General features: G+C 42.0%; 1 protein-coding gene across 1 annotated transcript in view; it reads right to left on the reverse strand.

The window, feature by feature from the left end:
* Positions 1–7630: 7630 nt before the first annotated feature.
* Positions 7631–12382, reverse strand: part of Atic (5-aminoimidazole-4-carboxamide ribonucleotide formyltransferase/IMP cyclohydrolase) — a 29428-nt gene continuing 24676 nt past the window's right edge. The window contains exons 14-16 of the mRNA XM_004626593.2: positions 11012–11194; positions 9038–9193; positions 7631–8630 (exon numbers count right to left, since the gene is read on the reverse strand). Of these exons, the coding sequence (XP_004626650.1) occupies positions 8511–8630; positions 9038–9193; positions 11012–11194 (459 nt within the window). The 3' untranslated portion in view covers positions 7631–8510. The remainder of the gene's footprint in view (positions 8631–9037; positions 9194–11011; positions 11195–12382) is intronic.

Consider the following 12382-nt stretch of genomic DNA (forward strand, 5'->3'; position numbering starts at 1 on the left):
TTGCAGGGGCTGGGGATTCATCCCTGGGCCTGTCATGCCAGCTTTGCCCCCACTGCTGTCCCCAGGGCCTGCAATTGAGATTGGGTGTGGTGGTGTGCACTTGTAATCCAAGCTCTTAGGAGGCTGTAAACAGGCATCACTATGAGTCCGATCTAGTAGTGAGACATTGAACACCCTGTAAACCCTTCCATAAAAAAAATACAAAAAAAAAAAAAACCCAAAACAATGCATTTGAAATGATTTACAGTTTATAAAGTTGCCTTAACATTTAGCATCTCACATGAAGGTGGTTGTTATACAGTTCAGATGAGTTTTGCTTAGCAGGATACAGCCCTAGACCCTGGATTTTACCATCACTGATCTTACCAGTTCAATAGTTACTAAGCTAGCTGCTCTGCATCAGTTTCATATCACAGCAAGTATGGATCAGGGTGATATTCCATCACTGGCCACACGTGGGTCACCAGTGCTCACAGAACAGAATCGGACTCTACCATAATATGCACTGTGCGGTGGGAAACCCTGTGGAAGAACACGCCCAGATGAAAGCTGGGCTCTTCAGCCTAAGGTAGTGAAAAACTCTTCATATCTAAAAACCATAAAGGAAGAGCGGCATGGGATTGACTGACACTGCTTATGCCTTAGACCACCTGCTAAAAAACGGAACTAAAAATACTTGCTAGAATGGAGCTTTAGCCCATTTGGACTGTATTAAGTGGATAGCACGCCCTTATGAATACTTTTATGAGCAAATGTAAGAACCACAAACGCCACCGTTAAATTTTGTTTTAAAAAGAAAATATAACTTTCCACAATGTCCAGTGAATTTCAAAAGCAGCATGTTTGAATTTTCAAAATAAACTCAGAAGAAATTAAGTAAATTTAAATGGCCTTTTCTGTTTGGGGAGTACAAGGTGAGAAAGGCAAACATTTGTTTCTTGGAAAAATCATTCTCCATGAAAGCCCAGTATTTCCAGAAATCTTTCTCAGCTTTCACTGGCCCACATCACCGCTTCCCTTCAGAACCGCCTTAAACAAAGCTAGACCAGAAAGGTATAATTAAATGACTAGTTGGGATTTAGACAATAAAAAAGGACAATTTTAAGAAAAATAAGCTAAAGCTAGTAAATATTATGTCTTTAAAAAGAAAAATAAGTTTTAAAGTTTTAGCTGTGCTTGCTGTACATGATTTGTAATGAAATTTATTGTGTATTTATACTGTTTTCCTCGCTAATGACCTAAATGAATTATGTAAATTAGTCTATAATAATATCACTATGAGCCCATAGGACACAATTTCTAGGGAGGTGAATAAAGAAATGATCAGGTGGAAATTACAAGTATAGGAAATGACTTTTCTTATTTAATTATATTTCCATTGAAAATTCTATTCCATTTCTAGTTGTATGAAACTCATTAAAGTGATTAAGAAACAACACATCAGCACATTTAAGTGCTGAAATTGCCCGCTATTCAGTAAGTTCCCATTACTGTGGTAGGGAAAGTGGCAGGCTACAATTTAAAAAATCTCATTTTCACAGGATACAATTCAATATTGAAAAAAAAAAGGCCACTGCTGGGATTTCTCATGTTTGGGGACATTTGAAAATTACCAGAAGGCAGGCAAAAGCAGCAGCAGCAGCAAACACAAATATGACCTCACACAAACTAAGAAAGTTCAAGTCTGTGGCACTTCTGACTGAAATGAGAGTTGATTTCATTACTGCATTGTCCCATTCCGTAGCCTCATTAAAAGATTCTATTTGAGTTGCCAACAAAAATCCACACAAATTGCAAATGAACAAAATCCTGTAAGCAATAAAAGCAAGAGGAATGGTGCTTCAGCTAAGAGCCCCAAACGGGAAATTCCTTTTGTAACATTCCTCAGCAGTCAGCCATGAGATATTAAACCATGTTTTACATTTCCTTGAATTCCTTTTTACTTACTCTTTAGAGACATATTGGTTTTAACAATCTGAGGAGTCAGATTTCTCTCCAAAGAACTCTTGTGTGGAACCCCATTCCCCAAAAAAACCTTGAAATTAGAGCTAAGATTGCAAGAGGCAGTGTGGTCAGCACCGGCTCTCACCAGGTCTGAGCCGCCCAGCCTGTGAGCTGCCCACAGCAGGCTCCCTTAGGTCAACCAAACACGGCAAGGCCCAGGGTCCTACTGCCAAGGAGCTCCCTGCACCACAGAACTTCGGCCGCTGGGGGCCAAGACACCCGCCTCTTGCATTCAGCTTTGGATGTACAATGCTGAGGCAAACAGTTTTGACTCAAAAGCATGCCACTTTGGTGGAGGAACTGGAACCTCCTACATTGCTGGCAGAAATATAAAACAGTGTAGCCACTATAGAAAGCAGTCTGGTGACTCCTCAAAAAGTTAAATATACTTATCCTATGGTAGTGTAATTCCACTCTGAGGTACATACCCAAGAAAGAAAACACACGCTCATATTAGACTTGTACATACATATTCGCAGCGGCCTTAATCGTGATAGTCAAAAAATAGAACCCACATTCTGTTAGCTGATGGATCACTAAATAAAATGTGATACATACAGATGACAATGTTTGTGTGTAAAAAGGAACGAAGTATGACAAGTTCTGCAACGCAAACCTTCAAAACATTATGCTGAAAGAAGCCAACCACAAAGGATGATATATGATCCCATTTATGTGAAATGTCCGGAATTGGCAAATCCACGAAATAGAAAATAGCTAAAGGGGTAGCCTAGGGCATGAGGGTTGGGGGTGTGTAATAGGAATAAAGTTTATTTTTAGGATGATGAAAATGTTAGGGAGATAGATAAATATACAGCAGTGTAAATACACTTTAAACCACTGAATTGTACAATTTAAAATGATTAAAATGCTGGCTTTTATTTTGATTGAAGTAAAGGATTCCATTTTAGTTACAGAAAATGTCTAATACTTTTCCATTGGTAGTGAGATGGGGTGAAAATAAGTCGAAGGAATTCAGAACTGTTTCAGCTACCACTTTGGAAACTGAGATCAAAGTATGCATAAATATACATTTAGAATAATTCATGGTCATCTATATATATTATCTCACCCTACTTCTATGTTACACAGAAGCAATATGAAAATAACCAGCTGGGGCCAGGGAAATAGCCCAGTGGCATAAGCACCGGGCTGCAACACAAGGTCCTGGGTTCCACCCCCAGTACCTCAAAAAAAAAAAAAAAAAAAACACCCCAAATAGCTAGCATTTCCCCCAAACAGCACTTGTCATGTTCCAGGTGGTACTGCTGAGAGATCGCCTTCACTTTTCAGAGGTGAATGCTGTTACTCTTCCAAGTAGAAAGTGCGAGAAAGGCCACATCAATCATGTCAGGTCACATGACTTGTGAGTAGCAGAGATGGCCTTGTGCCGCAAAGTCTTATTCCAGGGAATGGGCTCTTACCTAGGAGCTATTCAGCCTCCTTAGGAGTGGCTTCATATTTATCCTATGTAGGGGCTGGGGAGAGGGCTCAGTAGAATAAGCACTTGCCTCGCAAGCCCAAGGGTCTGAGTTCAGTTCCTGGTTCCGCCAAAAAAAGCACAGGAATGTAGAGGTTGTTGGCACAATTCAATTTTCTTTTTCTTTTTCTTTTTTTGTGGTACCAGGGATTGAACTCGGGACCCTGCACTTGCCAGGCAACCACTTATTCTACTGAGCTATCTTCCCGACCCTCACAGTTCTATTTCAATTGCTTCTCTTAGAAATGTCTGGTCAGGTGCTGGGGAGATAGCTCAGTAGAATAAGCACTTGCCTGGCAAGCACAAGGGCCTGAGTTCAATCTCTGGTTCCACCAAAAAAAAAAAAAAAGAAAGAAAGAAAAGAAAAAGAAATGCCTGGTCACTGTGATGCATAGCTGGTCACTATGATGCACACTGTATAAACCAATACCCAACTGACAAGCCATTCTTCCCATAGAAGCCCAACACCACCAGAATTTGGTCCTGATATTCTGAGAATGATCCTGATCAGTGCTTGTGGACATAAATCTGCCTGCAAATCTTGACTGTTATTGCAACTCAATGTTTAAAAAGTATTCTTCAGTGAGGTGTAATGATGTACACATGTAACCCTAGCACTCTGGGAGGCTGACACAGGATGATTGCAAGTTTGAACCCAGTCTGGGCAACTCAATGACTTAGATCCTGTACAAACAAACAAAAAAAAGAAGGGATAGGGCAGGGATGGTGAACCTTTTAGAGCCTTCAATGACACAAACAGTCTGCTTCAGCACATGTGACATAGGGTCACCACTGCTGAGCTGGGGTATGGCTCAGTGTGAAGGGCCTGAGTTCAATCCCCAGTACTGAAAAGTTATTCTTCAAACATATTTTTCATGATCTGTCCATAAAATGTATTACAATTTAAGATAAACTTGTGGGCTGGGGAGATAGGTCAGTGGCATAAGCACCTGCCTGGCATGTGTAAGGTCCTGAGTTCGATCCCCAGTACAGACGTGCTTTTTTTTTTTTTTTTTTTTTGGGGGGGGGGCTGGCTCAGGATGCCTTCAGGGCAGGTCTGGTATGGCTTGAGCATCTAGGGATCCAACCACAGCAACCTAAGACTGACTGCTCTGTTTAAGCAGTCTCTTAAACAACTCAGGTAATGGAGGGCCCCCTCTATCCCCAGTACAAAAAACAAACAAACAAACAAAAAAACAGTGGTCAGGGAGATGGCTCAGTGGAAGGAATAAGTGCTTCCCTGGGAAGTGCATGGGCCTGAGTTCAATCCCTGGTTCTGCCAAAAAAACAAAAACAAACAAACAAACAAAAACCCCCAATAAACTTGTGCCTAGCCCTGTTCTGCAAAAATAAGGTTTAAAGAGGGTCTAAGAGTGGAAGGTACTGTAAGCATAAAGATCTACAGGGTTTTGTGTTGAGTAGGGTTGCACTGTGAGCTCCTTCTAAAAGTGACCAGGTACAAAGCAGGGAAAAGGACCAGGCAACAGGACATGGGCAAAGGATGCCTTCAATGGAGGGTGCATACAAAGGAGTATGGGGGTTCCTTCTTTCCTCGCCCCTCACACTTTATTCTACTGAGCTATCTCCCCAGCCCCAATAAGTTCTTTATTCACCTGTTTCGTTAGGTATCTTTTGCCCTTTGGTATCAATGAAATAATGGATTCAAGATCTCTATGCTTTTTACTTCAACACCACTCAACGTCTGGGCTTGAAATATTGGATGTTTTAATTGTATTAAAGACTGTTGGGCCAGGGAGATGACTCAGTAGAATAAGCACTTGCCTGGCAACCTCAAGAGCCTGAGTTCAATGCCTGGTTCCAGGGGGGAAAAAAAAGACTGTTAATGGATCTCAGTTTTTGAACACTCAAAAGCACTGGCCACTTCAGCCAAGCTCAACCTGAGTTCATACAAAGAAACAGCAAGTCATAGAACAAAACACAAGGCACCCCGGGAAAGAGCTAGCACTGTTGTCAGTGGCTGCCTGAGGGGTTGGGGCTTGGCCTGCCTGGCGGGACAGTATGAGCATCACTCTAGGAAGGGTCTGCTGCGGTGGGCTTGTTTTGTGGAGTGGACCCCTGACGGTTTTGTTGCTTAGCTGCTCCATTCAAATCTGTGAATTCCTTGGGGCTGAGGACAAACCAGAAATTCTGTTTCAGCTCTATCAGTCAGGACTAGGCAGGGCACAATGGGTGCAGGACTCACACCCCAGAATCCCTCTGGACAGATTTTAAACTGGCATACTTGATTACAGATTCCAACAGATTAGAAACATTAGATGTGAAAATTACAACTCCTGAAATGAAGGCTCCATGGAGGGGACAAACAGCATAATAGATACAATGTAGGAATTAATGAAATAGAAGGCCACCTGCAGACGCTCTGCACCCTGAGCTGTGTCCTGATGGGAAGATCGGAGGTGCGAGATGCTCTTGATGTAGCTCCTGCACACCCCTGCCTACCAGCACAGCACACCGCCGAGCACAAACTGTTTACACTTAAAGCGTGTGGCTAGGAGCTCCAGCCTACTGTTCCTGCCCAGCCCGACTCTGCTGTGCCACATTCATATTACTAGGTAAGAAAAGACCCAAGTTCAAAATGTAAAGCATGGTTTCTAATGAATGTCTATCATTTTTGCACCATTATGAGATCCAGCCACTCTACACTGGGGATTCTATCTTTTTTGAGCAATTTTTATTATTTATTGATACAAGCAGGGTCTCACTACGCAATTTCGACTCATAGTGATCCTGTCTTAGCCTCCCCAGAGCTGGGTTTACAAGGGTGCACCACCACACCCAGTTTCCGTGGCTAGCATGGCACACCTGGACTTCCAGGACTGGGGATTGAGCCAGGCCCTTGTACTTGCCAGGCAAACAATTAAGACCACTGAGCTATCTCCCCAACCTGAGCAATTTTTTATTGCCTTACTTTATATAAATACTAAGAATGGTACTCCAAACACCTCAATTACAACTATTACATACAAATTAAGAAAACAATCCATCCACATCCGTTTTCCAGTGGTTGGAAAGAGCTGGAGGTGAAATTTCACCAGGGCCTCCCAGGTGTGAAAGTATGATTTTTAAAGACTTGAAATGGTAGTAGTGCGTAGATTCAGTTGTGAAAATATGGCTCGACTATGCTGTATAAAATTGTATCTTTAATGCTAATCTTCAGTCAGGCTAGAGTATCAGTAACTTGGAGGAGACGGAGAGTGCACTTAAGAGTTTACGAGGGGCCAGGGAGATGGCTCAGTAGGATAAGCGCTTGACTAGCAAACGCAAGGATCTGAGTTCAATCCCCGGTTCCGCCAAAAAACAAAACAAAACAAAACAAAACAAAACAAAACAAAACAAAACAAAACAAAACAAAAAACCAGTTTACCAGCCCAGCTCTGTTAGCCACTTACCGCGGGCTATGGCTTGTGTCTAGATGTTCCCCTAAAGCCTCCTGTGGTCACTGAGGTTTCTGGAACTGGCTGAAAGTTTGTGAGTCATTCGAAGTGCAATGCTGGGAATTAAGGGTGCTGGGATAAAGGGTAATTGCTGGATCAGTCCACTGATTAGACTGGCACCACCCTAACCCCAGTCTGGATAAAAGGAAGTCTTACTTCCCTATCTTTGCTGTTTTGCTGTCTTCTGCTGGCAAGAACTGTTGCCCCCTGCCATGTGCTACCCTGCCTTGCAGCCATCTGATTAGAATGAAACCTCTACGAACTGAGTTAAATAAACCTTTCCTCTCTTAACTTTGGGCATTGAGTATTTTGTCTCCGTAATAAGAGAAAAAGTAGCTAAGACACTGCCACACTGCAAATAACTTCCCCCACACACCCAAAACCGTGGCTTATTTAATGTCTGCCTTCATGAGCCAGGAACTCGTGAGCATCTTCACTGGGCAGTTCTGGCGCAGATGCGGTAGTGGTGGCCAAAGTGGGATGGGCTGCTTACCTCTCATAGCACTGCCCAGGCTTACTTCAGGGCAGCAAGCAATCTGAGAAACTGAGGTGGAGATCAGTCTTATGACCTCACCTCAAGGTCACAGATTCTGCCGTTCTTTATTGATCACACATATCACCTTTGTTTCAATAGCACAGGATCCTAATTAAGGGCTGGAAGATTAGTCAACATATAAATGAATTACACAGATGAACTTAAAATTCAAGTTTTTATTCAGGACTGTACTGAAGACACAGAAGACAGGACTCATCTATGAGGTGAACAGTGGCAAAGGCTCAAGCTGACTAGAGGTAAGATCCAGGTGCGCTGTTGGGACCACATACAAAGGGGACAGGGATGTTCTGCTGCACCTTCCGGAGGCACTGCGTTGAATTCATCGAAAGGGCTTTGGGGTGGACACTGTATCCACACAGAAGACTTTCTTTTGGTTCTGAGGGATTTTTAGTGGTAGGGAAAGAACACAGGGCCTCATGGTGGTAAGCACAAGCTTTATCAAGGAACTAAACCCCAAGTCCTGATTATGTTTATTTATGCAGCTCCACAGAGGCGATCTCTGGCTGAACATTTCACTAACAGTGAAGTAGGCATTAGCATTATCCATGGAGGGGTCAACAGGACTTGCTAATCCACCAAGGTTTCAGCTCCCAGAGGATAATCTGCTGTTGTTAGCAGACAACCAAGCTTCTTAGAAATACTTTGAAAAGCCTGCCTGAGAGGAAAGCTTATGAGGAAACTAACGCTTGTGGAGCCTAACGCTTGTACAATACATTTTTTCTGGCTGACCAGCTTTTCCAGTGTAAATGTAGGTTTCTGGGTTTCACACAGGAGTGTGGTGGGGGCAGTGGAGCTCCATGAGGGAGAGGCATGCATGGTTTCTCACAAGCAAACCTGGCATGTTTCAGAGAGGCTAAGAGCATATTATACCTTCACAACCAGTAAAATGCAACTGCCTAAAGCCATGGATCCAATTATTAATGTCATGTTTTATTTTTAAAAAAGATGTTTTTAAAATTTCACACGATTGTTCATCTACGTACAAGCAACCACAAGAAATTTACAAGTGGTAACATCAGTGGTGGAAGAGACGGAGATCTGTATGAGCCAAGACTATACCCAACTCGTCGCATGCCTCGATCACAACCTTGTCAGCAGCGGAACCAGAAGGAGCTGCAATGTAGGCCACACCACTCTAGGGGAAAAAAAAATCAGCATTAATTTTCAGAGCACAACTGTATGTAAAAGCCTGCAAAAGTCAAAATCACTCTCCTAAGCAGCTAAGCCAAAAATGACTCATTCATTCACAAGGCAAAACAGGCCCCTTTCTTTTGAGGGCCTGTTTTCTGAGTGTGTACTTTTTATTTTAACCCTACCTAATAAACCTGTCTGCTATCTTTTAAAAAAACACAAGGTACAGAGACGATATTTTAGTTATCCCCACATCCAATAGAGAAGCCAAATAAGTCTACTACTGATTTACATCACACCATCACAGCTTTGATATGTAACTCTTCACCACTTACAAAGCACAAGGCGAATGTGTGAAATCATCCCACATGACACCTAAGTCCAGTCCCACGCGCGCTGATTCTTGCTTACCCTTTTAGCTCTGTCCACATTATCCCTGAAGGGAAAGAATGCGTCGGAGCTGAGGGCAACCTCACTTAATCTGTCAACCCACTCCTTCTTCTCTGCCTCAGTGAGCAGCTCAGGGACATCCTCAAAAAGAGCTTTCCACTTCACCAAATCCTCATCCTGTGGGGGCAGTGAAAGGAAAGGGAAAGTGAATCCCACATCATTTTTAGTAGTATCTCATAAAAATCCCAAGCCAGACGACACAGGTTATTCTTTTTTAGGACTTCTGGATTATAATAAATCATCTAAGGCTCATAGTTTTATCTTTGATTTTTTAAAAAAATTTTAAGATCTAAATTTTAAGTAAATGACCATTTCAGTATCTAAATTAGTTTATTTCAAATATAGTTTGTTCTCAAATCTCTAAGTTAAATCTACTTCAAAATCTAACAAAGAAAACAGAAAATCACATTACAAATCAAATATAAGTTTTCAAAGGTATCCTCCACAACTAATCCAGGAAACAGATGACACATATCCTAGCATGAGGATTAAGTCAACTACAGCAAAATCAAAACAAGGTTCTAGCATTTGCTAAGGTTTAAAAGTCTGAGTTCTCTTTAAAATGTAGGATGAAACCTAATCTCCACAGAAGTGTCAGAGGTAAGGATTTAGGGGTGATTACAAGGGCTCTGTCCTCATGAATGGATTAGCACCTATAAAATGGCTTCAGCGGTAGGCTGCTGTCCCCTTGTGAAGACACAGCATCTGTCCCCTGCAGAGGATGCAGCAATAGTAGGTCACAGTGAAAGCACAGGTTAGCCCCTACCAGACACTAAACTCGCTGGCACCATGACCCTGGACTCTCCAGCCTCCAGAGCTGGGATAAGTAAATCTCTACTGTTCACTCAGTCTGTAGCACTTCATTGTGGCAGCACAGACAAGATGTGCATATTTCAAATGTACTTCTGTTTGGTTTTAACACAACTTTGATTCTTGTTCATATGTAAAATTTCTTCCCAGACTATTTAGTAGCAGACATTTGCTGTGCAGTATCAAACAGAAAAATCCAAGCAGTGAAGTACAAAGGAAAAGACACATGAAGTACTTCCAGGTTAGAAGGCGCACTGCAGCCTCCCTCTCCCAACATTTAGGTGGCCTCCCACTAACAAATGGACAAGCGGACTCAGCGCACCTCTTCTGAAGACCACTCATTTCTGACTACCAGACCTCTTGCTTTCCATCCAATATCTTATTAGGCACTTGCTAGGCACAGAATCTGGGCCAAAGCTTTTCCTCTAGCAGCCTCCCTCATGTTTGCAATTTTAATGTTCCCCACATGCTTTCTTCAAAACAAGATATTTAAAAAGATGAATGGCAACAAAAATGTATTGGTTGTTAGTGCTACTTGCTGAAAATGTCAGGTAATTTGTATTTAATGTTCAATATGCAGCTGTCAGCAGCAAGCTTCTGCCTGACACTAAGAGACACCTCAAAATGGGTGAAAAACAGTCCTTCTCATGAAAAGTTTGTAGTCCACAGGGGACACTCAATCATACAAAACTAAACTATTCATAATAACTTAAAAGAAAAAAGTCTGTGGTTTTAGAAAGGGATAAAAACAATGAAACTAAATGAGATAGGACAGAATAAATTGCTAAGGTTTGGTTAACCATTTTATTTATTTATTTATTTTTAAATTTTATTTATTTATTTATTTATGTGTGTGTGTGGCCAGCTCAGCCCACCAGGGGGCGGGGCTGGCTGGCATGTGGTGCTGGGGGATTGAACCGCAGTCCCTGTGCTTTGCTAAGCTTGTTCTAAGTAGGTGCTTTAGACCACTGAGCCATCTCACCAGCCCCCTGGTTAACCATTTTAGATAACGCAGAATTTCAAGAAAAATACCTTTTATTTCTCTGTGGATATGTGAAAAAATAATAATCACAAAAAGGTGATTATTACCACAGTCTGGCTAGAGTTCGAGGACAAGCCTCTTACCTCACCAATGGTGCCAGTCACGTACTGATCAATGGCATTGGAGATTTCTGCTCTCTTCACTCCAGGCTTAAACTTCATTGAAAGCACCTGTGGATGGTGTCTGAGCCACCAATAGTTTGCTTTATCTCCTGCAAGGCGTGTGCAGTGTATCCGAGATTGCTGGCCTGCTCCGATGCCAATAACCTGAGGGACACAGACATGCAATGAATACCTCTTCCCACAACGCATTCTTCCCTAAGGACATCAGCAGTAAAGCCCTTATTTTGCAGGGACACCAGCAGGTATGACCTCCCACAGCTCTCTTACTAGAGGCTGACAAACTTAATGGTGAAAATGACTATAACTTCTGAAAAGGGTCTTCTAGGTATCATGCTAATGAATATCCATCTGCTTCTACTTGTGGGCCAAACAATTTAACAAATGCTGAGACAGACTGGAGGCACAGCGGAGAAGGGCTCCCTGTTTCGAACTTTGAGCAAAATCAATTTCAACCATAAGTTAGGCGAGACCTTAGTAATTAACCAGCTCAACACTGTATTCAATGGCTTTGATACAATTAGTTAATATATTAAGAAAAAATAAGTGTAGATCATCTTCAACTGACAACAGGTTGACAAGCCTACAGTAACCTGAAAATATCTTAAGTCAAAAATGTACTAAAAAGGGGCCGGGGAGATGGCTCAGTAGAATAAGCACTTGCCTGGCAAGCACAAGGGCCTGAGTTCAATCCCTAGTTCCGCCAAAAAAAAAAAAAAAAAGTACTAAAAAAAAATGTACTAAAACACAGCTCCAGCCCTACCCCTGGGTATGTTGAGCCGCCACTAAGATTGGGTGTGGAGGCGCACGCGTGTAATCCTAGTGCCAGGGAGGCTGAAAGCAGGAGTGTCACTGAGCTGCATAATGAGACCCTATGCCAAATACATGGAAAAAAAAAAAAAATACTAAATACACCTACTCTACCAAACACCATAGCTCTTAGCACAGTCTACCTTCTACATGCTGTACCCATACACAATTAGCCAAAACCATCTTAACATAATGCCTGTTTTATAATAAAGTGCTGAGGACCTCATATAATTTATACTGTGTTGAAAGTAAAACAAAACAATACAATGTAATATGGGAGGACTTTCACACTGTTCTCAAATCAAAGCCTGGTTAAGTTCAGTCATTTTAAGGTGGAGATGATCTGTACTTCTTGCCAGTGATCACACAAGTATACAATTTGTGAACACTGTACTTACTGTGCATTTACAAATCATATCAATAAAGTTGAATTTTAAAGGTCAGGCTCACTCCTAATCTCACAGTCTTTCTGCTCATGAGAATCTAGGTAAGATAACATAAGAAACCGGGAGGTGCAGCTTGGAG

Source organism: Octodon degus, unplaced genomic scaffold, assembly GCF_000260255.1.
Source record: "Octodon degus isolate 3935 unplaced genomic scaffold, OctDeg1.0 scaffold00016, whole genome shotgun sequence".
Classification (NCBI taxonomy): domain Eukaryota; kingdom Metazoa; phylum Chordata; class Mammalia; order Rodentia; family Octodontidae; genus Octodon; species Octodon degus.